The 26,461-nt window shown below is 39.3% G+C and overlaps 1 protein-coding gene across 1 annotated transcript; it reads left to right on the top strand.

Annotated features, from left to right (window-relative positions):
• The first annotated feature begins 1,376 nt into the window (after positions 1-1,376).
• Positions 1,377-26,415, top strand: LOC138966353 (COP9 signalosome complex subunit 5-like). The gene is made up of 8 exons (XM_070338551.1): positions 1,377-1,541; positions 19,652-19,886; positions 21,645-21,773; positions 22,158-22,223; positions 22,665-22,750; positions 23,089-23,200; positions 24,171-24,319; positions 25,382-26,415. Exons 1-8 carry the CDS (start codon positions 1,408-1,410, stop codon positions 25,482-25,484), a joined length of 1,014 nt encoding a protein of 337 aa, XP_070194652.1. The 5' UTR covers positions 1,377-1,407; the 3' UTR covers positions 25,485-26,415.
• The last annotated feature ends 46 nt before the right edge of the window (positions 26,416-26,461 follow it).

Below are 26,461 nucleotides of genomic sequence, written 5' to 3' on the forward strand. Positions count from 1 at the left end.
TCTGTCTGTCTGCAGTCTCTCTCCCATGATAGTTTTTTGTTTGGTGTCAGTGTTTGTCGTCCCAAGGACAGATTGTAAGAAAAGGTCTAGCCTTAAATCTTCATCCTTGTAAAATAAAGTTCAGTCTCAGTCTCAGTCTCGAGTCTCGCAGTTTCTCTCTCTCGGTCTCTGTTCCGTCGTCTGTCCCGCTGACTCAGTTTTAACTTGACGGACCATGAATATTCTGGCTAGGGTGTCGTGACAAAGGAATGCAGAATATTTATTATTCGTAGAACCGACTTGAATTTATCACGACGAGCGCAGAAGGAAGTTTTGATCGGAGGCTGAACTGATTCGACGATTTCGAGCACACACTGCAAAATACGTCCGCTTTTATTTTGTTTTGCCATTTTGCCATTCTAAACGACAAATCACACTGGATAAAAAAGATTTTGAGCAAAAATATAAAACTGTTTTACTGCAGAAAAAACGTTGCTCTCGCGGAAAAATGACATTATGCAGAAATGCTGCAGAAACAAACAGTTTTTCTCCAGCATTTCTGTTTTTCTGCAGAATAACTGAATAAAGTCATAATCCGCTAAGGATGAATATCAAAACAGTCAGTATGTTGGCCTGAAACTAAACAATTTATTCCAGTGTCAAAATCAGTCCAAAATATTAACAGTTGACGATGAAGGTCGTTTGGCATGACACGCTCAGGAATAAGTGAATTTTTTTTGTATGGCCATGTTGGGTTTGATGCGTGCATGCCTGGTTTTCTCCTGTAGATGGGTGTCGGCACAGGAGGTCTGCCCGCTGTCCTCAGCCAACATGCTCCGTCTTCCAGTGGCAGCTCAGGTTTTTATTTATCGAGGTTCTCTCCTCTAGATCCGCCGTGTTTCGCCTAGGGGCTTGCGCTGCCTAGTTGATAGGGTCACCTCGTAGAGGATGTGGTCATAGACCACGCACGGTCGGTCTTGGGATAGGGAAACGTTATGCTAGTCCGGAGGGATTACGCCACAAAGGCCACCTCGCGAAGACCCAGGGTCCTAGACTAGGGAGGTCCAAGGGGGAGCACCGGGAGGGCTACCCCTCTACCCGCACCTCCAACACAATCCCTTCCCCTGGTAGCTTCATCCCCAAGGAGGAGACAGAGCTACCTGCAACACCCCGAATAAGTGAATGAATCTGCAACTTTAACACGAAAGCGAAAGTAGGCCCGTCTTCCACACATAATTATATATACCGGAACGTTCTAAAATAAATATTGAAAATGTACATACTGTAACTACCAGTTTGCTTGATTTACTTAGAAAATTAATTGATGATAAAAGGTATAGATTGTTATTATTATTTTTACAAACCTAATAATTATGTTTATCAGTTCTATGCGGAGCTACTGTTGAGTGCGAGGCTACTAAAATCAAGATGGACGCCCAGAATGCACAGAAAACTTGGTCGTTGGCAAATAACATTGAATCTGTAAGCGCTGCTGATGAAATCTATCGGTTTGACAGCAAGCAACAGCAAGACATCTTAACAGCCAAGCCATGGGAGAAAGAGTAAGTATGCAAGGCCGACTTTGTATACCACAGGACACATTGTTATTATCCCAACTCAAAGCAAAATTGATACTCACAAGAAGAAGATGCTGTCTCATGAACAACGGACCCAAAGTAAGAAATTCAGTTAATTACAGATTTGAGTGGTTCAAGATGATCAATTCAGCTGATATTTATTAATTAAGTAGAAGTGCAGTGCCTGGCACTGCATACCCCAAGCGAAGGAGCCATCATTGAGAGAGAGAGAGAGAGAGAGAGAGAGAGAGAGAGAGAGAGAGAGAGAGAGAGAGAGAGAGAGAGAGGTTCCACACCTAGAAATCTTGTCAGTTGTTGTGGTTGTTGTTGTGGCTGTTGTGTTTGTTGTTGTTGTTTTGATGACAATACTGTCCTTTTTTGTGTGTAATGTTCTTGTTGTTGTTTTGTTGTTATTGTTTCATACTTGTTTACTCTCTCTCTCTCTCTCTCTCTCTCTCTCTCTCTCTCTCTCTCTCTCTCTCTCTCTCTCTCTCTCTCTCTCTCTCTGTTTATGATGATATCTTTCCTCGGAAAATGCAGTGCTTTGGATGGTAAATGCATATATGTTTGGCAGAGAGAGAGAGAGAGAGAGAGAGAGAGAGAGAGAGAGAGAGAGAGAGAGAGAGAGAGAGAGAGAGAGAGAGAGAGAGAGAGCGATTACAAGCAAATGACGAAGTCTCGTCCAACATCTCGTGCTACGAGATATGATGTACACCTAGATTACCTGATTACAAGTAAATAACGAAGTCTCGTCCAACATCTCGTGCTACCAGATTTCATGTACACCAAGATTACCTGATTACAAGCAAATGACGAAGTCTCGTCCAATATCTCGTGCTACGAGATTTGATGTACACCTAGATTACCTGATTACAAGTAAATAACGAAGTCTCGTCCAACATCTCGATATCTTCAGTAAGGCACAACGGACCTTTTCACAAATGTTCATAAAAATCGGTTGAGAAATGGAAAATAACGGTTTTTAATGGATTTTTGTTGTTGGTGGTTGTGGTGGTGGTGTCGTTGTAGTTGTTGTTGTTGTTGTTGTTGTTAGTGGTGGTGGTGGTGGTGTTGTTGTTTTTTTGTTGTTGGTGGTGGAGGTGTTGTTGTTGTTTGTTGTTGTTGTTGTTGTCGTCGTCCATCATATCAACCAACTCACCAGGATTGCAAGTAATTCACGGTGTCTCTTACAACATCTCGTTGTTGGTGGTTGTGGTGGTTGTGGTGGTGGTGTCGTTGTAGTTGTAGTTGTTGTTGTTGTTGTTGTTGTTGTTGTTGTTGTTGTTGTTGTTGTTGTTAGTGGTGGTGGTGGTGGTGTTGTTGTTTTTTGTTGTTGGTGGTGGAGGTGTTGTTGTTGTTGTTGTTGTTGTTGTTGTTGTTGTTGTTGTTGTCGTCGTCCATCATATCAACCAACTCACCAGGATTGCAAGTAATTCACGGTGTCTCTTACAACATCTCGTGCTACCAGATTTGATGTACACAAAGACTTTAGCTTGGAAATGGAATCCTCAAGTTTGACGTCATGGAAGATGTAGAGAAAGGGAGAATGTACGTTCTGGCTCACCGATTCCGACAGACCCTAAATATTAACGCAAAATAGGCTTCTGGACTAAACTTTTACTAAAATGAAACATGCGACAAAATCAGAAAAATACTGCATAAATCCATACAAAAAAAATACAGTAAAGTAAGGTTGTTTTGAACCAATGCCGGGTCTGTCGGAATCAGTAACCCAGAACCTGGTTAAGCCACTTTATTTTTAGACGCTCTCCAAACAGCCAGCGTGTGTTTGCCAGGCCTGCAACCTGGTTAAGCCACTTTATTTTTAGACGCTCTCCAAAGAGCCAGCGTGTGTTTGTCATTTTTCCTGGTGCTGTGGTGGTGTGAAGACGTGTTTTCTGTGAGAAAAGTGTTTTGCCTGTCTCAAGAATCTATAGGGTTAGCTCAGGACATCAAGAATTGTTAGATTATTCTAGGCGGCCAACAACTTTAATTCTACCTGACATGGAACAAGCTTGTAATGTCCCACTACCAGCGCCAACACCATCAGAATTTTGGACAGAAGAAGAACAGCATGTACTAGAAGAGAATAGAAAATATTTTGAGCAGATGGCCTTAATAGCAGTTAAGGCTAAAACAGAAGGATTAATGAGACTGCCCAAAAAACCAAAAAGGAAGATAGAAGATTTGTTCAAAGAAAAAGACGGAAAGAAAAAGAGAGTAGAACCAACAACGCCAAGTGATTTACATCACTATCTCGTTTCAAACCAAGCAGATGTTAGCCATGCTATATCCACAGAAGCTTTCACAAATGCTTATTTTGCTCAAGCAGAAAATGAAAAAGATATTGTGGAAAGACTGCAAAAAGGGATAAGAAATCTCAAAAGACAGGACGCACAACAAATCTTAATTTACATTCAGTTTGGACAGTTTTTGATTATGTGCAAACAATGGCAGGAGAAGCAAAGAAAAGAAGGGAGAATGAAAGAAACGTGGGCTGACTGGTTGAAAGCAAAAACTGGCTATTCCGATGTTCATGCGCGTAGACTACGCGCCGTTGCTAGATCGCTTTATGCATTTCCGCGATTTGCCACTGTTGGTTTGCCAATCAGTTTTATCATGGGCAAACTTAAACAAATCGAAGAGATGCTCCAGATCGAAGAGTACAGAGAGTACTGGTCAGAAACGCCGCATATTCCTGTCACATCAGAGCTCCAACAGTCCCAGTCTTAGACTTACAGTGCTTGTTTGTGCGCAACAACAGAAGTATCACACTGCGCCTGCACTGTTAGACAAGTGTTTAAATATAGTAACGATCATGCATGTACGGTTTCAAAAATAGTAATGACGTGATTCTAAATATAGTAACGATCATGCATGTACGGTTTCAAAAATAGTAATGACGTGATTCTAAATATAGTAACGATCATGCATGTACGGTTTCAAAAATAGTAATGACGTGATTCTAAATATAGTAACGATCATGCATGTACGGTTTCAAAAATAGTAATGACGTGATTCTAAATATAGTAACGATCATGCATGTACGGTTTGCTGCGCCTGCCCTGCTTTGGCTGTCTTCTTAATCATCCTGCTTCAACACCCTGCTTCAGCTGTGTTATTGGTTTTGCTTCACTCTGTTTCAACGCTTCGCTTCACTACGCTTCACTACGCTTCACTACGCTTCAATATTTAGGCTGCCTTCGGGCGGCCGCCGAGTGTTAACTTATTCAATTGACTTGTTTATTTTATTCAAGCTTTTGATAAGTGTACTTGGTGGCTGCTTTGAAACTCAACAAAGCCTAGTACTCCCCTTTCACAAACACTTCCCAAACGCAAGCAACTTCCTCTCCCCCGCTGCAGTCAAAACAAAGCTGTCATAGCGGGTTTTCCCGATTGACAAAAATTCTTATTACACACTCAGACTATTTGCGTTTGTTCTCCAGTGGCCAATTGCATAAGAATATTCTGGTGATGAATAAACGCGCTTTGTGTCATTAGCATCTAAAGATTTCTTGTTTACAATAGTTGTGTTGATCTGATGAAGCGCGGAACTGATCTTAGGGTTGTCATGGTAAAACACTCGCTTCTGAAACAGTGCTTCCTTGTAGTTATCATGCGATATGCTCGACTTTACAACCTGTTTGCTTACACCCTTTGCTTTTTTAACCACCCCTTTCTCACTTGCAACACTGTACATCTTTGCACGCAATCCAACATACTCCTTAATTATCTTCCCATTCATTTCATCTTTCATCTTTCCAATAACCTTCTTGTTAACATTTGAGTGCAATGGTGATTCTTTAGGGTAGTCGCAAGTGTCATAAAAAGAATCTTTTCCTTTTACTGCAGGACTTTCAGCTTCTAGATCTTTGTAAATGTCATCCGCTGGAATGTCAAGTAAGAATGAATCTGTGTCTGTGTAAAGTACTCTCGATTTGGGATATCTTGGTTTCAAATAATCATACAAAAACTCAAGCATCAACAGTTTTGACAACTCTAGCACAGTAAAGCCTATGAATACTGGTTTGTCAAGCTTGACTACAAGTTTTTTCATTAAGATACCATACAGCTGTTCATGAAAGTATTTAAAGTTTTGATACTGTGGTTTGGATGTCAGCTTGATGGCCTCATTTTCTCTTGTAACAAGTCTAACATCCTTTCTCTTGTGTGGGTTTTCCATTGTCTTACCAAAGCAACTGTTGTTCATCAGTTTAAAAAAGTCTTTCTCTGATGCATCAGCGGCTTTGGTTCTCAGTTCTGTGTTTTTCATGATGTAAGGTTTCATAAACTGTTCTTGATCAAATAAAATTATACGATGAACAGCCTTCAAAATCAATCCATGTCTAATGTAAAACTGTAACAGTCTGTAGTGACACACATACTTCTTTTTGTGAAACAGATTGGGCACCAGCTTTGGAGGTTCTCTTGGGTTTACTTTTAACCTCTCAGCCGCTAAAGGATAATCATTATGTAGATCATGAAGTGATAGTGGATAGTCTAAGTCAACTTCTAGTATCCATCCCTTTCGACTGTCTGGGCCTGCTTTTAATATTGTCAGCACAACACATTGTGAAAATGGTCCTGAATAGATCTTAAAGTTCCGAAGTGGAAGCGTCTGACACATTGCCCAACCATACAAATTGTTTGCATCTAGATACATGATGTAATTAGAAGGTTTCATAGGATCAAAGTCGTCCAAGTATTTGTTGTTGGCTTTGCAGTAATTGTGTGAAGCCATACTGATTCCTCCACGTAGTCCATTTTCAATCATCTGAAGTGTAGGTAGATCTGATAGCAAGTCAATCTTTACTCCTGTAAATCTAAGAAATGCATCCCAGCTCATGCCTGGTGCAGATATGTAATGTGAAGGATCTAGATTGTAGTGCTTCATACATGTTCTTCTGTAATTCTCAAATATATCTGCAAGTAAACAAACATCAGCCAACAAATATTGATCATGATAATCACCCATTGTATTACATCCTAATTTATTCCATGCAGTCTTAGCGTGTTCATAGTCTTCGTCACTTATACCTTTACCCTTCAGCCGTGAGAAGTAAGCATCCTTTGGTGGTAACTCATCTTCATCAAACCTCTCCCACGAATCCATGTATTCATATGGATAGACTCCCTTTCTAACTAAGTCACTGTCAAAGTACTTACATGTGATTGGGAAAGCAGTTAGTGATGAAGATAAAGACTCAAGTGTTCCCATCAGATGTTGAGCAGAATCGTAGAAGTATAAACTATTCAGAGTAAAGGCCATGTACTTTTCTGAAGACTGCGCAATGCATCTTGCTTTGTATTCATCAGTTACTGCCTGCATGATCAGATGTGAATCATAACCGCGCAAGTTATGGAAGAAGATTGGAAGCTTCCAAGTCTTAGGATCAAACTTTAATTGTAGATTACATTTGCTGTGTGCTGCTCCTCGGAACTGCCCACTTACATGATCATGATCTCTTACTATTGGATTGTCTGTGTTTGGTGTTAGACTTTGTTCGCATATCCAACACTGTGTGGTAGAGTTAAACTGTTCTTGGTCTTCAGGTTTCATAACAATGTCTGAAAGATTCAGTTGTTTGGAGCAGTCATTTCGCACTTGGTTCATTTGCTGTAAGAAGTTCTTTGCTGCATTAGGTCCTCTGTACAATTGCGGTTTAGAATGTTTACCATCTGAACTAACAACAATAAATGCATATGAACAGACTTGATGATTACTTAGAGTTACTGTTTTAGGTAGGTCTTTTGGTAAAGGTCCTTCATATGGCACAATGATAGATTCAAAGTCAGCATAAACAACATAAGGACTTTTCTGTAGTTTGCATACATTCTTAAAATACACTTTGCTGTCTGGCGGTGGTGTTGTTAACTTCACGACCGCATCATCAACGCTCTTACAATGTTGCTTGTGTATAAGTGCTGCATGAATTGATGGAATACGCAAGAGACATCGCCTACAAAAGTCTTGTTTACTATTGTGATTGCTTGTGCTCGCCATCAGTCTACTCATTGTACGAATCAAAGTGTAATGATATTTTACACCATCAGTCATTAGTAACATGTCAACATGGTTAGTATCACAATCACCAATCGTTGGTGAGTTCTTTGATATTCTGACTGGTTTCAGTTCATCTTCCTCATCCCACGTGTAAACATTTACGGTGATGGGTTTGTTTTGCTGTTCAAATTTGTCAATGCTTGTAATGCTGACAGGAAATTCAATACCAGTAAAGTTTAGTTTATTTCTGTATGCATGATAGTTAGACACTCTTTCTGCATTTTTCTTTACACTGTACAGTCTTGCCAGAACACACCACATAAAACATTTGTCATCATCATTCTTTATGTTCAGCACAGCACGTTTTTTGACAAGAGCAGGAGGTAAAGGTATGTAACTTCTACCTCTGATGGGGGCAAATTTACTTAGCTTCAATTCTATTTTTATAATTTCACCTTCTGACCATCCGGATCCTTTCATCTTTGCATCCTCTGCAGCTTGCTCAAACCGTTTCATCATTTCATCTGCCCAGTTTCCATTCAATTCTGCCATAGAATTAAGTGCTAGTTGTCTGGTTGAAACATGAACTTCTAGCACCTCATCACTGACTGTTTTGTATTTTATCAAACTGACTATCTGCACTTTTACTGGAGGTTCAATCAACAAATTGTTTGGAATTTGTTCAATGGCGTCTTGCACACTGGACTGCACATTTTGAGGATCCGTTACTTGTAATTCAACGGTGTCAAATACTGTCGATAAAGATTCTAATACAGAGTCTTCCATCGCTGTGAGTTTGATTTTATAACTCAAAATAAAAATATAAATTAAAAAAATGAAGTTGCTTAGAATTCTTTCTCAGAGCTTCCATTTTTGTTAACACTATAAAATCTGAAATAAAAAATCATTTAACATTTGTACCACGTGGAACTAATTGTAATTCCTCTTTTACAAAGGCTCTTTGCGGTGCTGGTTCTCTCAAGTAATATATAGGTGGTTTTGTCTCTACTACTCTCTTGATTTCATGAATGTTAATACTCCAGATTGGATCCGTTGCACGCTTCCTGCTGTCACCCTCAGCTTCACCGGGTGCATATAAATATCTGACTTTCTGATTGAAAGGTAGTAATGCCACTGGTGTTGTTGACTTTGGAGCAACAGGTATTGTTTTCTGTTTGATTGCATCAACTGGTCTTAACCCTGTAGCTTTAAATACCTCCAGATTCATTGCTCTAAGTACTGATGGTAATCTTTTGACCCATTCAGTGTTACGCAATTTACTTTCTGTGTCCAAAAATTCCTGATGGTACTGATATGAAAACAGTTTTTCTGCCAACTGTTTGTTAAAGCTCTCAACAATAGCCTGTGACCTGTGGTTTCCTGGAATACCTCTCTTCACTGTAACATGATGTTTTAACAGAAGCTGGTTGACAGCTCCTTTAAACTCCTTACCATCATCGCACTGAATCATTCTGGGATACTTTAGTGGTCCACGTCTGTAAATTTCTTGCAGGGCAACAGCTGTAGCTATAGCACTTTTCTCTGTCAACGGTTCAGCATCTTTGTATCTTGTTGCAACATCAACTACAGTCAGTGCATACTTATATTTCTTCCTTCTGACTGTGTCATGCGGTAAATACAGCAGGTCTATTTGATGAGTGTCATTCGGTTTAATGTTAACAAAGTGTGGTCGTGTAATTTTTCTTGGTGCAGGTAAATAGATCTGCCAAACTGCCTGCTTTGACAACCATTTCTTTGCTATATCTTGAGAAACACCTGCTGCGTCACTGAGCTTGTCAATAGCAGTTCTTCCTTTCCAGTATCCTTTTGGGGAATAATATATTTTAGATAACAAAGCATCACTCATGGTTTTTTAAATGACAGAATATTAAGATTTGACAGCACGCGAAATAAAGTAAACAACAGCCATACCAATAACAATGAAAACAATCTCGCCCACCTTCTGCTCTTCTGAAGGCTGATAAAAGTCACCCAGTTTTGGAGGAGCACTTGTCTTCATTTTCTTTCCAGTTACAAGATAGTATTCTTGAATGGCTGCATCAACATTGGCAAAGGTTTTGTTTGCATGTCCTTGCTGCCTGAGTTTATCATTCATAAAGTCTAACTGCGCAATTCGTTTCTTCTCGTATTCATCCTGTGCTTTCGCCAGTTGTTCTATGGCTTTGTTGTGCCTTTCCCTCTCTTCACCATTTTGCAGTTTAGAAAACAAATAGTTGCTGCCAGAAAATGCAAGCGCATTTACAATCGCACCTCCCACCATCATAACCAAGCTAGCCATTTTATTGTCTTACATGTTTATATTTTCTGGAATAATTCCTTGCTTCACCAAAAAGTCTTTTGTTGCAAAGGAAGCTGTCACAACACCAATTAGTTTAGCACCGTCTTCGAAGTCTAACTTTCCCAAGTCGGCTGGTTTCATTCTGAGGAGACTTTTACCCAGCATTGTGTAACCTACACTCAAGCCTCCAATCACTGCAGCGTGATAAACTAGATTAACTATTGTCTTTTCAGAACTCATTTTTATGTTATCAAAATTAAAATATTAAAATTATTCCATATGAAATGAATCCACTGCAGGTACTACTGTGGGCTTTTTTATTGTTTGTACTGCTTTGTTTGTTGGTTTTGGTGTTTCTGATTTTGGTGTTTCTGATTTTGGTTTTTCTGACACTTTATATTTGCCTTGCCAAAGTTTGTAAAGCAAGTATCCACCTCCTCCAACAACAGCTGCTACAGCTACTTTTCTGTATGATAGAAATGAAGATTTTAATTCTTGATCAGTTTGTGTGACCTTAGTCACTTCAGGAATGTTTGGTGTCTGCTCAACTTCAGACATAATGTTCTGCTTTGCCTTTTGATTTAACTTTTTTTGTCTGTTCCATTCGGCTAGTTTTTTTCCTGCTTCTACTCTACCAGGTTTCTTTGTCACTGTGTTCACTTCTGGTATTTTCGTCTGCTCCACTGTCTGCTTCAACTGATCTGTCATCTTTTTTATTCTGAAAATTAATGTGTTTGAAAGTAATTAATCCAGCAACAAATGGTACTAATAAAGCACCAAATCGATAATACAGGCCACAGGCAAGAGATTCGAGGGACTTGGAAACAACAGGGTCATGAGTTAGATCATGTGTTAAGTCTTCCTCCGAGTCGAGAGGTGTAAAATGTCCAAAAATCTTTGTGTACAAACCTATAACAGTCTGTCCAATACTTCTAACCATCTTAGAACCAAGCACTGATTCATACCGTCCATGATACTTTTCTATATCTTCTGAGGAAAGATGTTGTACTTCTTCCACAGTTAACTGCCGCCCAAGGTAGTGTTTTGTTTTTCCACAAACAGCAAGTGAATACAATCTTTCTTTTTTATCAGGTATAGTCCTACTGTCACAGATTTCAATATCTGTAGCAGTCTGCATCAGCAATTCATCACAGTTCATTTTATTTTGATGCAGAATAAAATTAAAATCTAGAAATTAAACTTGAGTAAGAACTTGGGTAGGAACTTAACAAGAACTTAGGTAGGAACTTGAGTAAGAACTTAGGTAGGAACTTGGGTAGGAACTTGGGTAAGAACTTAGTAAGATCTTAGTAAGAACTTGACAAGAACTTGTGTAAGAACTTGTGTAAGAACTTGTGTAAGAACTTGACAAGAACTTGTGTAAGAACTTGACAAGAACTTGTGTAAGAACTTGACAAGAACTTGTGTAAGAACTTGACAAGAACTTAGCAAGGATTTCTACAAACATACATACTGAACTGGTTGATCAGTTTTTAAAACCAGTTTCGAGTGCTTAGAAGATTTCAGATTATTCTTTATTCTTTCTCTCTCCTGTTTGTTTTCAATGACATCATTTTCTCGAAGGCACTCTTCAAAACTGTCACGGTCCTTTGAATAGAACAATGTTATTGTTTTGAGTTGCTCTCTAAAGTCTTTCAGAACTGCATTGTATTTTTGTGTTAATATCCAAACTGATATTAATGCATGTCGTCCACTGAATGCAAGCTTTGCTAGTGCACTTTTCTTTCTAACAATGTCACGTTCTGCTGCACAGTCATCAATAATAAACAGTGTTGGTGTGTTCTGAAAAAGATCGAAATAATGCTCCAAGCAAACATTTAGACGATCAGAAGGATTTACAATAAATATATTTTGATCAGACCATATGAATTTTCTCTCCTTGTATGTTCTGTTATGCTTTATGGTTGGACAGAATATTACTATGTGTTCAAAGTGATTTATGTAAACAGTCTGTAATAAATCCAAAACATATCTTGTTTTGCCGCAACCTGTTGCCCCACAAATCAAAGAACAGTGTGGATCTTTTGGCAGAAAATCTAGATACTTCATTTTAACACGTTCAATAAACAATATCCTGTAATCTGCTTTCAGAGATGTTTAACTGCGCATCTGACACAACAAACACGTAGATCTTAACTGATTTACTACTACTCCCTACTTCCTTTTCAATTTGTATTGTGATTCCTTCTGATCCGTTTTCAATTCGCCTTCCACTTCCATGCAGTTTGTTGTCGTCAGTTGTTCTGAGATCCAGCCATAACGCATATTTATTTGTCAAGAAATCTTCTACGCCAACACCGTGTAAATGTAGATCTTTAGCCACAAGATCAGATGTTGGGTCTTTCAATCTTCCTCCAGTAAAGTACTTTCTTGCTTCATCATAGTGTTGGTATGGCAGCATGCCAGATGCAAATATTTGGTTTGGCTGCCCTTCAATTGTGCAATATACTCTATTGATTAGTGGATTGTAAAACTTTTCTATTTGCCTTTCATATGAATCTTTTGGTTCCTCAAACAACATAAGTATTCCCTTCATTGACCTAGCTGGTGTATTCAAGTTAATGTTCCAGATTGGATCAGCCTGGCTTTTTGAAAGTGTACTGTGATTCAACACTCTTTCATAATAGATAGGCAGCTTAGAACTGTACTGATTTTCTATAAGTCTAGCCAGTTCAGGATGGTTTACAACATCAAACTCTAAAGAAATTCCAGACACCTTATACTTTGCTTCCGGGTCTTGTGAAAGCATAACACGATCATAACTATTGAAAGTCAGGTCGTATGACAGCCTGTCACGCAATGCTCCTTGATAGAAGGGAGGATGTGAATTTATGAGTTCAAAGTCAAGTGGAATACAAAATTTGTTTCCAAAAGCAACATTGACAGCGTTATCTTTTTTGTTGTCAGCTTTATCTCCTGCTCCTATTCTAACTTTTATCCCATTGTCTGACTGAATCCCTTGAAACACTCTGTTTTTCTTTTCATTGTCAGTTAACCAATTATCTGCATAAACTAAAAATACATCTGCATTATTCAATGACATCACTTCCCGCCCTTCCAGTTTGACAGTGATCTTCCTCACAATTGCTCTTCCTACATTATAAGCCAAAGTCCTATTTTCATCTGAGCCAGATTCTAATTCTAATTTGAATGATAGTCTTACAGTGCCTGGTACAATAACATCGTTCTTACCTAGATTAGGAAACCTAACAGTAAGTATTTCATTCTGATCAATAGTAGAAGGATTATTTGTAACTATAACTGTTTGCCTTATTCCTTTTACCCCGAGAGGTTCTTTCAGCCTTCTGTAAGGATCAAGAACAGAACCGAACGATTGTGCCATCTTTTTTTATTTTCAAAATAAAAAATAAGTTACAAATGGCAGAAGGTGGATTTGAAGATTTATTTGAGCCAGCGGACGACATGAGCGAAGCAATCCCTTTGGTTCCCTACCATCATTCACTGCATTATGAGGTGGCACGACATGAACTTCTGGAAGGTAAAGTTAGAGATTTCTACAAAAGTTTAGGAGAAGAACCTGATGTTTTAGATCCAAACCAGTTCAAAATGGAAGCAAATCATTTATATACAACTAGCGATAAAGGAGAAAAAGTCCAACTTACATATAAATCTAATCCTGCTAAGTTTCTATCAAAAGTTTCACTAAAACAAAAACTTACTGCTAATCGACTTAGGCAATTAGATATTGTGCCTAGCACACGGTCATCATCTTCCCATGTTGTTTCCTTACTTCAACAAGCAGAACTAGGACTACCAACTGCTACTCAAATAGAATCTGTTCCATTGCAAGATCTTAATAAACTTGCAGATGAGGCTGATCAACTTATACAAGAGATAGAGACTTCTTTTTCTGAGGAAACTTCACTGAAGACTCCACATGAACTATTACCTATGAGAGAAATAGAAGCCCTTAATCAATCACTACAAACCATCAGAGGTGAAATAGCAAATAATCTGTCAAAACTAGGTCAGCTGGATGAAGATATAAACAAAGAGAAACAAAAACTTGCTGATGCTGATGATTTGAACCTAGAACAAGAAGTAAAAAACAGAATTTCTAAGCGTTTAAAAGATTTGCAGGAGGAGAAAGCCATAAGGTTAGAAGTTCTAAGTAACAATAGAGAACAACTGAGAACACAGGTCAGCAGAATAAAAAATACAATTCAAAGAATCCTTTACGAAGACACAACTCTTGCTGAAAGAATTAGAACGCTTTTCAGAGAGCAGGGAATCACAATAGCTAGTATACTAACTGCGTTAGGATTTGCAATAAGCACATTAGTGTTCGCACTCACAGGTGGCACTGTCACACCTCCACCTCCACCTTCACCTTCATCTCCATCTGATCCGGGATGGGTAAAGAAACAACTCAAACACATTGCAGAACTATTAAAGAAACTAGCAGCAAAAGCTTTGGGTGCACTTCCAGGAATCATTGGTTCAATTGTTAGCTGGCTGTTATCTTTTGCAGGTAAAGTTGTTGGTTTCATGGCTGAACATCTCTGGACTCTAATAGTTTTAATTGCAGGTGTTCTGCTAACGAGAATAAAGCAAAAGTAAGCCTACACCCACTCCACCAATTACTAGAGCAGTCTTCTGCGATTCATGATCATCACTAATACTAACAGCTTGATCATCACTAGTGACAGAATGATCTTCACCTGCAGCCCGATCTTCACTTGTCACGCTTTGTTTCTGTTCATTGTGATATGGCTGTAGCATCGTTCTGATTTCTGAATTCAGTTCTTCACCCTTTCCAAGCGGCTGGGTGTCACTAGCAATAATGATTTCATTGTTATAATTTGTTATTGTTCCAATCTGCAGCTGGAGATCAGAAGGTAACATGTAAAGGCCGTTACCAACAGCAAAGTCAACTTTTGATCTTGCATAACGGAGAGAGTCTTGATACCTTTTGATGCTGGAAGGCAGATCAACTGCAGAGTTTATGACATCTTCTAAATTTGATAACAACTGTTTCTGTGCACCAAACCCTGTGCTTGTTCTCAGTATGTTTGATCGTGTCTGTGCCTGCGAGCCTAGCAAGCACCACGCATATGTTCGGATAGATTCATTGATCCTTTCAACACCTGATCCAGTGAAACCTTTGCCGGTGTCTAATATAAAAGTAGTCCATGCATTGTGGTGCTGTTGTTCTATTGATCCTAACTGTACCTGCACATTTGAAGAAAAAGATGTATGACCTGGCCAGTAATCAAAATTATACCTCCTGTGGACACCCCATAAATATAGTGTTCCCATGCCATGGTTTTTGTCTTGCTTTTGCCTAAAGTCGGTCTTAAAATCTATATTGAATTCATTGCAGAGACGCTCATACACTTTCATGTTTATCCTATTGTTGAATGGGTTCCAGCTCTTTTCATGCGGCATTGGTGCCTGAAGTTCAGACAAGATTCTCCTGCACTGATAGTAAACGTGAAATGTGTACACACACTTTGTCAGTAAGTTTGAATTATTCATGTGGTCTGCATAGGACACTCCACATCCTGTGGTTGCACAGAATATTGCAAAGTTTAACTGATTCTGATAGAACTGAATTGGGTGAGAGTTCCACATCTTTGGAACACTATCATTTTTGATTGGGGGATTTAGGTAAGAATGGAATGGGTCAGGCACTTTAACGCGAATGGATTGTGTTTCTGTTACAGCAAAGTCCAACTCATGGAAAGAAATAGTCTTTGGATTGTAATATGGTCCAGTTTTGTATTTAACGTCTTTGTTGAATTTATACTGAATCATTTTTGTTGTTGAATAAAAAATGTTTATCACACTAACAAATGTGAAGACTGGTGTGCCAGTTAAACTTGCAAACCCTATCAACAATCAAAATGGAGGAATGAAAGTTGCACTGCATGAAATTATGTACAAGGTTACTTGGTATAATATCAGTAAAAAAAAGAATAACAACTGGGTTAGAATTAATGGTAAAACACATTCTGTAGAAGATGGTTACTATGACTTCTGCACTTTAGAGAAAGAATTGTTTGCTCCAGTAGGTATTACAGCGAGTTTAAATCATGCAAGTCTCATTGCTACTCTTACTATGCCCAAAACTAGAGAAGTAAACAGATCATTTGAGTTTCCAACCAAACTCCTTGATATGCTTGGAATTACAAATATATACAAGGGAACACGTCCCATTGACATGGATGTTAACAGTGTACTGTTTGTTCACATGAGAGAGCTTAACACATCCTATAATCTGTTTAATGATCAGCGTTCTGATCTGCTTAGGATTCTTCCACCGAGTGATGCCTCTTTTTGTAAAATGCACGTGCCAACATTTAAGACACTTCAGTTCAAGGACTTGGAGGAAGGGTGTCATGAATTCCTACACATTGATCTGAAAAATCAAAGTGGACAACCAGTTGATTGTTTGTTTAACATTACATTGGAAATAGTTCCATAAAATATTGAGTATTAAAATGTCGAGTGGACCTACAATAATTTATCCTGTTGCATGTTCAACTATAGAGTTGAAAGATTTAGCAGACGCTATCGACTTTGAGAGCAATGCTGAAGTTGGTGCAGTGTATGCATTCGAGTTTACAGACACTGGTCATTACAAGAGAAAGGAAATCGACGATGAAAAGAAACCAAGATTCCTCAAACTAGGTCAAATCCGTGATGTTAATGTACCTGATCCAATTGTCGATGACATATACTACATGTGGAAACATCAGAATAAAAAATGGGTACTTAGTCCTGTTATAAAAAAGATTGACTGGGAAATGAAGTTTGAATTTGTGAGTCCATACACTCTTGTTGGAAAAGACGACACATTCCGTAAGTCAATCAATGCTAAACCACTAATTGTTAGCCTTGTTCCTGCGTTTAACAGCAGGGGAGAAGTTGCAGTTAAACCTTTCCATAAGAACAACTATCTCATTCACAGAAAACAAAGTGTTGAAAAGGACGCTGACACCATTGTCGATTTTATACCCAAGCTTCCAATAGGGCAGAATGCAACTATGATATTTGATATAGTTGTCAGGAAAAGGGAAGAAACCACAAACACTGTTCTAATGAGAGGAATAAATCTCAACTGGAGACCATTAAATGTTGAAGAAGTCAGAGTATTTATTGCTGTTCAAAAGGATTCTAACACAATAAAGAAACAGACGTCAAACCAAAATGTTGTTGTTAACGCAGATATAAATAATTTAACAGAAATAAGAAGTATTAATCTTACTTATCTTGATTTGATTGCTTTCTACTATACAGATAAGGTGTTAAGCAATGAACAGCTTCAAAGCTTAGCAGAAACACTGGCCAGTGAGAATTAAGATAAATATTTTATATTTTGCATTAAAAAGATGACTAGCAGTGTGAAGCTTTATCCTAATATTGATGAAAGTGCAGCAGAAAGTCAACAATTCAGACTGGCGCACATTAGTAATATACAAAAACAACTAGAAGATGAATTAGAAAAATATTCTCGCGCTAGACGTAAGTACTCAACAACTTACAACAGCCTTTCTAATGCCAGCACTGGTTCTACTATCCTTGCATCAGCTGCAGGTGTAACGGGAACAATTCTGTTAGCTACCGGAGTAGGGACTCCAGTTTCTCTAATCCTAGGTGGTGTTGCAGCAGCAGTTGGTGGTTTATCATTTATAGCATCAGCTATAATGAAAAAAATTGTGAAAAAGCTTGAAAAACACGAATCCATTTCCACTCTTGCATCATCAAAATTGTCTAGCCTAAAACTGTCTATCAGTAAAGCACTTGAAGATTCAAAAGTTTCTGACGAAGAATTCAAACAGATACAAACAGACTTTGATGACTACAAAAGTAAGAAAGCAAGTATTCAAACAAAAACACGAGCTGAATATAACAAGCCAATCGATATAGAAGATCTGAAAAAGCAGTTTTTAAAAAAGGGGATTCAAATAGGACGGGAAGAAAAAGTAAAAATAGAATCACTTGTAAAGAGTTAACTATTCGTTTAGACAGTCACATTGCATGTATCAGATATAATTCTAAAAGTGAAAGAACACATGAAGTAAAGTTTGTAAATGAGAGAGCGTATTGAGCTTAAGAATGTTGTATAAGAGAAAGGGGGAATGTACGTTCTGGGTTACCGATTCCGACAGACCCGGCATTGGTTCAAAACAACCTTACTTTACTGTATTTTTTTTTGGTATGGATTTATGCAGTATTTTTCTGATTTTGTCGCATGTTTCATTTTAGTAAAAGTTTAGTCCAGAAGCCTATTTTGCGTTAATATTTAGGGTCTGTCGGAATCGGTGAGCCAGAACGTACATTCTCCCTTTCTCTGATGTCATAACATTTTGAATTCAGCTCCTTGTGTTGAAGAGAATGATGTCATGAGTTTGACGTCATGAGTTTTGATTGTCTTCTTGACCTGGGTTTGACCTCCTTCTTTGTTATGACTTAGAAATTGGAAGCGCTTGTAACTGCCGTTTTCGATGTCGGATCAAAACGATTTATGTCTTAAAACCTTCCTGGGATCAATAACATTGCCTGTGCCAATTTGTGTTGTAGTCGAGTCAAAACTGTGAAAGTTTTAGGGGTTCTAACACACACACATCATTTGGTTGAAATCAACTCTAGTGTGGGACCAACCTAGCTTCGCTTGCTTCGCTCGCTTCGCTTGGATCAATAAGTTCCTTAAGTGAAGAAGCACTTTTGTTTAAGTCGATGTAAGTTGAAACCCAGGTACTTTCAGTTTATATCCTTGTTCCTCATGCTGCTAGCAGTAGCACATTATTCTGGCCTATTGGGGATTAGCAAAGGTAAGGAAGGGGGTCCAAAGTTTGCTGGTAGTATAGCATACCATTTTTCACTGGGCAGACCGGACTCAAATAAATTGAATTTACAATTATACTCTTGGTTGTGATAGCAACATTTGGGACAAAGTATGTTTCTTTCACTGTTTTTTATTTAGCATCCTCCTTCCTCTCAATCTCATCTACCCCACTGTGCCACCTGCCAGATCTTGTTTACTACGGAACGCGGATCGTATCAACTGATGCATCAAATTGATGCATCCAAAACCAAGATTTGATGCATCATTTTCACAATTTGATGCATCATTTTTACAAAAGGATGCATCATTTTCAAAAAGGATGCATCATTTTCCAAAACTGATGCATCCGATAAGAAAATGATGCATTCTTTTAGAAAATGATGCATCATTTTGATGATGCATCACTTTCTGTTTTGTGTGCATGCAAAAGATCATTCATTTCCGGTCTTTCCGTAAGAAATGCCTGAGCACGGAAAAACTTTAAATGACATTTTGACGAATATAAACAGATTGGTTAGATAAAACAAAAATAAACGTACAACATACCATTAAATAGGGAACAAGTCAAAGTCACGGCATTATGCATTTTAAGGCATTTTTTTGTTTGTTTGTGGTTTGTTTTCTGTGCACACGAAGTTTTGACGCCCTTGACCTTCGACTCAAACTTTCGTTTTCCAACGTTCGTTTCGCTTCGTATTCCGGTTCAATTTTTGCTTTTTGCCTGGCACTTTCCGGAAAAAAACGAAAATTCTGATGCATCCAAACGATGCATCAAATTGTGAAAATGATGCATCAAATTCTTGGTTTCGGATGCATCAATTTGATGCATCAGTTGATACGATCCGCGTTCCGTAGTTTACAGATGCTGACATCAGGTCAGGGACGTCAATGTTAACCTGAGGCCAGAAGTTTGTAGCAGTTTTATTTCATAGTTCACATCCCTGTATTGATTGTTTCAGTCCTCATTACTTCAAGCACATCAAGATTTCAGCCTTGGCACTGCTGAAGATGGTGATGCATGCTCGGTCAGGTGGCAACCTAGAGGTCATGGGTCTGTTGCTGGGCAAAGTGGACGGCAACACAATGATTGTCATGGATGGTGTGGCGTTGCCTGTGGAAGGAACAGAGACACGCGTCAATGCCCAGGCCCAGGCTTATGAGTACATGGCTTCATACACTGAGGCAGCTAAGCAGGTTGGTATATGGATGAGATATAATGGATCTTGTGCATCTTGCTTTCATGAGTTTGTCCTGAAATTTGACTCTGGGACAGATTAGGGGGGGAGGAAAATGGACAAAATGTGTCGGACAAAGAGAGAGACTCAGTGAGGTAAAATTCAGTTAAACCTGAAACCAATCCAAAGTATGTTGATGATGAAGTAAAGAAGACTTTTTAAATGTTTTAATTATTACTAGGATTGGCTTAGTTCACTTCATACTATATTTTGTTGAGAGGAAGCTTGTGTGGCCCACATAACTCCCAACAATTTAGTGGAGTAGGAAGTTTCCTAGTACAGTGGAACCTGCCCTGGCGAACACCTCTTTTTAACGACCATGCGGAAGAACACCTCTTGTTAACGACCATGCGGAAGGATCCCCTATGTATGAGATTCTTTCCTTTATAATTCACCTTCCCATAATGACCATTTGTCTATAAGACCACCTTCGGCTGGTCCCTTGAGTGGTCGGTATCTATATATATATACGACTAGTGTCTGTGTGTCTGTGTATCTGTCTGTGTATCTGTCTGTGCGCGATGCACGGCCAAAGTCCTCGATGGATCTGCTTCAAATTTGGTGGGCATATTCAGGTTGACCCGGTACAGGACACAACCTGGTCGATATTTCAACACGTGCTCTCAGCGCGCAGCGCTGAACCGATTTTGGTTCCACCTCAGCTATTTTGGTTCCACCTCAGCTACCCGGGCCCCCATACCGACACACCAAAGCCAAAGTTCTCGGTGGATCTTTTTCAAATTTGGACACCGTATTCAGCTACACCCCGGACACAATATCATCGATGAGATATTTCAACACGTGCTCTCAGCGCGCAGCGCTGAAATGATTTTAGTTTTTGTGTTCATTTCACCATTATAAGTAACTCTTCCTTATCTTCTCATCTTCTCCAGGTTTTCAGCGTTTACCTCCCTTCCTTCGTTTGGTGCACTTTTGTGTGACAAGGAGCGTCTTCGGATATTCCCGGCGTTCTGTTACTGTTACTATTTTTAGAAGGTCAACGCAGTGTACAGAACGTAAATTGGACCCGTAAATTATCCTCACTGTAAAAGTGCAAAGGTCGAATCAATTTATAGCCACGCGAAAAATACACTGTCATCTATCTCTCTATAGATACGGCTTCTCTGTGTTTTTGTGTGTGTGTGTGTGAGTGTGTGTGTCTCTATGTAAGCAACACCTGTGCATTGTTCAGTTCTGTTTGTGATGTGGTCTGGCGGCTTTTGTGTAATTTTATGTACTGGCCTTCCTTTGAGAAGCCATAACTTGCTCAGTCCTGTTTGAGTGGAGTTCGCCTCCAAAGGTGATTAACACGGTTACATTCGTCGACAAGGATGGGACTCGATATGGTCAGGAATGGCATTATGGCCACTGAATCATTTTCGTGCTGTTCCCATTCCACGAATCTGGGAGGGACCTAAGCTTGGCGGGTCCATTGTTCGGACCCGGCGAAGCCGGCGCACGGCTCTGAGTACTTCTTCCCGGCGAAGCCGGCTACCCGGCGAAGCGGGTATTCATTCTAGTATATATATATATATCATTATATGGGTTCGACTGTAGATTGTATACTCATCAAGTGCAGTATTCTTTAGTGCTCTGTGTTTGTTCATTATCTTTGTCATTTAAGACAGAATAGAACAGTTTTAATTGGAGTAGAACGCCAAGAGCATGGGCCTTAAAAAAAATACAAGATGATCACGTGGCATTGTTATTTCAACAGGTTGGTCGTCTGGAGAACGCCATTGGTTGGTACCACAGTCACCCAGGTTACGGCTGCTGGTTGTCTGGTATTGATGTCAGCACACAGATGTTGAACCAGCAATTCCAGGAGCCTTTTGTTGCCATTGTGGTTAGTTCTGCAAGGATTTTATTCTTTTGATTAGAGTTGAGTATTAGAGATTAAAACTGATGTGCTTGTTTGCCAGTTGCACTGACAAAATAAATAAAAGATCACTGAAATCTATTTGAAAAGTTAATGTAGGTCTCATTCACATTCAGACCATTCTTTTGTACTGCTAGCTCATTCAAACCAAATGCAATTTTTGTTTTTCTGTGAAGGAAATTCAATAGTTAGTGTTAACAGCCCTTGGTGAAAGGCCAGATGTTTCTTCTTTCAGATGTGACCTATTTGTTGCAGGCATCTATCTGCTTTATGAGAGAATTGTGTTATGGTTTGATTGTTTGCTTTAGCCCCAAAATCGGTTAAATTTAAAGAAGTTATTGCATGTTTCAGATTGATCCAGTGCGGACCATTTCAGCAGGCAAAGTCAACATTGGTGCGTTCAGAACTTACCCCAAGGTATGCACAGTATAACTCTGTGTGTTACATGTATATGACTTTTCACGGGAGACATAATACATCAGCTTTTATAGACAGTACTTTTCTTAGCTTTTCTCTGCATAAATGGTACCACTGTTTGCGGTAACATTTTCCATTTTGTTGACCACAATAGTTGATGTGGTTGTATTGTTTTGTTTCGTTTTTAATTGAACAAATGTTATGTAGGTGTGTGTGACACTTTCACAATGCAACAAAAGTGTATCTGTGTAATCTTTTAGCGTTTCATGGAAGGAAACCTGGTTTGTGTATGGGTGCATGATTTATCTGTTCCTGGAAAACAGTAGATGGGGAATTAACAACAGCTTTTTCATTGGTTACGACATAAAGTGTGTGACCATGTTACTTAATTTTGGGCCATAAATGGTTATGTATTGCTTACAATGGCTGTTGGAATGACAGGGTTACAAGCCACCTGATGAGGGTCCGTCTGAATACCAGTCCATCCCTCTCAACAAGATCGAAGATTTTGGTGTTCACTGCAAAAAGTAAGTTTATGTACTTAACAATCTTATTGCATTTGCTAGTTGCAGAAAGTTTTGTTCAAAACAGTGTCTTAGGATGTTATGGCTGTTACAGTGTAGTGAAGAGGTCTTTGACAAAGAATTTTTTTTTCTTCAAGAAAATAAGATGCAGAAGGGGTCTTTAAGGTTTTTGTAAATGATGCACGTTTTTTGTCACAACTGCTAAAGATTGTTTCATGGATTAAAGATGCTTTTTGATAGTTTGTCATATCATGAGGTCATATCATAACTGATAATTTTTATGGTTTGAACTGCAAGATTTTTTCAGCAAAATGATTCGTTGTTGTTGTTGTTATTCTCAGCTACTACTCCCTGGAGATCTCGTACTTCAAATCTTCCATGGACAGACGGCTGCTAGACTCCCTGTGGAATAAGTACTGGGTCAACACTCTCAGCTCCTCCAGTCTGCTCACAGTCAGTATTATTTTGCTCTTCTGCTCTTTTTTTCCTCGTTTTGAAATCTATCATTTGACTTGGAAAACTTCAGTAGGTTTCGTATGCATCTCAAAAATATACCCCTTGGGTGTCAACCTTAAAGTTGACCCCCCCTCCAAATTTAAAACAACCCCTCTTTAAAGCCTTTACTTTTTCAGATTTTCTGTTCTTAGCCTCTGTAAATTTACCTCCATTTTCAGACTCACTCCTCTAAAGTTCTTTTGTTAACTTTTTTTTTGAGGGGGGAGTCCATTGTACCTGCAATGACATGACACTTGTGACCATCCAAAGCATCCTTGCATTATGGTAAATGTTGTCAGATCTATATGATCTGTATTATTCAGTCCAGCTGAATGTACAGTGGAACACCCAATTTAACTTTTCCTCTCTTTTAAGACCTTATTTTTTTCACATTTTCTGTTCATAGCCTCTGTCAATTTACCTCAGTTTAGGGGCGGGGATGTAGCTCAGTCGGTAGCGCGCTGGATTTGTATCCAGTTGGCCGCTGTCAGCGTGAGTTCGTCCCCACGTTCGGCGAGAGATTTATTTCTCAGAGTCAACTTTGTGTGCAGACTCTCCTCGGTGTCCGAACACCCCCGTGTGTACTACACGCAAGCACAAGACCAAGTGCGCACGAAAAAGATCATGCAATCCATGTCAGAGTTCGGTGGGTTATAGAAACACGAAAATACCCAGCATGCTTCCTCCGAAAGCGGCGTATGGTTGCCTAAATGGCGGGGTAAAAACGGTCATACACGTAAAAGCCGTGGGAGTTTCAGCCCATGAACGAACAAACAAACAAACAAACAAACCTCAGTTTAAAGACTCCCTCATTCTCTCAGACTTTTTAAGGTCTTAAAATGGGGGTACCACTGTATTAGATTATCCTCAGGTGTTTTTGTCCCATGTGTAGTTTTTCCACACATCCCTGACTTTTATTTCTGTACAGAATGCAGAGTACACAACAGGTCAGATATTTGACCTAGCAGACAAGCTGGAGCAGTCGGAGACACAGCTGGGGCGTGGCGGCTTCATGTTTGGGATGGACACACAGGACAAGAAGACAGAGGACAAACTGGCCAAGGCCACTAAAGACGGGTCAGTGCACATGTGTGTATGTGTGTATATGCCTCATTCTAAAGGAGGCAGAGGGTGTCAGCTTAGTAGAATAAGCTTCAGGCTCGCCAGAATTTTAGGTAAAGGCGGTCCTTAATTGAGATTGAAGTCTTTTTAGTGAAAACTCAGTGCTAGAGCTTCATGCAGCCAGCTTCGCCAAGTCTTTTTACTGAAAACTCAGTGCTAAAGCTTTGTGCAGCCAGCTTCGCCAAGTCTTTTTACTGAAAACTCAGTGCTAAAGCTTCGTGCAGCCAGCTTTGCCAAGTCTTTTTAGTGAAAACTCAGTGCTAAAGCTTCGTGCAGCCAGCTTCGCCAAGTCTTTTTTGTGAAAACTCGGTGCTAAAGCTTCGTGCAGCCAGCTTCGCCAAGTCTTTTTAGTGAAAACTCAGTGCTAAAGCTTCGTGCAGCCAGCTTCGCGAAGTATACTTCGCATAGTTGACTTGCCCCAGTGTAAGGACAGGCTTAAGACGGGCGCAGTGGCGTGGTGGTAAGATGTCGGCCTCCTAATCGGGAGGTCGTGAGTTCGAATCCCGGTCGCTGCCGCCTGGTGGGTTAAGAGTGGAGATTTTCCCGATCTCCCAGGTCAACTTATGTGCAGACCTGCTAGTGACTTAACCCCCTTCGTGTGTTCACACAAGCACAAGACCAAGTGCGCATGGAAAAGATCCTGTAATCCATGTCAGAGTTCGGTGGGTTATAGATACACGCAAATACCAAGCATGCCTCCCCCGAAATCGGCGTATGCTGCCTATATGGCAGGGTAAAAACGGTCATACACGTAAAAATCCACTGGTGCTAAAACCATGAGTGAACGTGGGAGTCTAAGCCCATGAACGAAGAAGAAGAAGAAGAAGAAGGACAGGCTTAAGCCAAGACGTGTTAGAACTTACTGTATTCCATATATGTTCGTCATGGGAGCACAAATTTATGAAAAACCTGTAGGTATCATTGGCACATTGTGATTTTGTTTCCACATATCGCACCTGTCCAATGCATAATTAAAAAAGATCATTAAGTGACAGTGTTTGCTTATCCGTGTTGCAGGTGCAAAACAACGATCGAGGCAATCCATGGTCTGATGTCGCAGGTTGTCAAGGACCGACTGTTCAACCAGGTTCACTGCAAACCACCACGTACCTCTTCATGAATCTCACACACTGTAGAATCCTGCTTCTAGTTTCCTCTGTCACATCAACGATTTTAATTTTACTGCATTCTTTCAAGTTGGTGACGTGAATTTTGTTTGGGGTTAAAGGACTACAAAATGGAAGTTCCAATTTCATAACCAAAAACATGAAGGGAAACAAAATGTTGCTAATACATGTAGCTACAGGAGCGTGGGATAGTGAGACTGATTGTGCAAAATGACTGGAGTGAATAAAGTAATGTCAAGATTTGTTTTTGTTCATTCTGTAAAATGAAAGACGATTTTTTGTTAAATGACAAAGGAATTGTTTTTAGTGTTTTTGGTTTTTTGATTACAAAGAATGCTTGTAAACCAGTTACAGCAAGTCCTGGAAAACTAATTTTGTTGTCCTTTCTCCTAGAAGTGTGGCTGTGAAAAAAAGGTATAAATAACTGCCGAGTTTAAATTGCAGTTAAAATGTGTTCTTCTTCTGCTGAAAGATAGAGCGCATACATTTTTGTCAAATATGGGCACCTTTTCAAGCATCCTTTAATGACTGGTATTTTTTCTGTGACAGCATCATTTGTTTGAATTAGTAGACCCAAGAAATGGTTCTGTCAGTAGGTTTCTTCTACATGTTGATGGATTTTTTAACTGTGATTTGCCAGGAAGAGAACGTATGCTTCCCAAACTGGTGTTTCTTCAATCGCTAGACAAACTTAAGGTTGTCAACGTTCACCGACTGATGTCCTGAATAAGAATGAATGTCCTGAATTATTGAGATATAGTAACCTTGCAGAGTAAAATCCTATTGAGGAGACTGTTTAAAACAACGTTGCTGTATAAATATTAACAAAAGATTGTAAGATTTTCAGAATGGAGAATGTGAAATGTGCATGTGAAATAACTGAAAGGATATTTTGCAAGAAATAAAAACTATGTTTGTACTTAAGTTAAACTTGTTCTTCTTTTGCAAAAAGCTTTTGTGAGTGCACGTG

The sequence above is a fragment of the Littorina saxatilis genome, linkage group LG5 (assembly GCF_037325665.1).
Source record: "Littorina saxatilis isolate snail1 linkage group LG5, US_GU_Lsax_2.0, whole genome shotgun sequence".
Lineage (NCBI taxonomy): Eukaryota > Metazoa > Mollusca > Gastropoda > Littorinimorpha > Littorinidae > Littorina > Littorina saxatilis.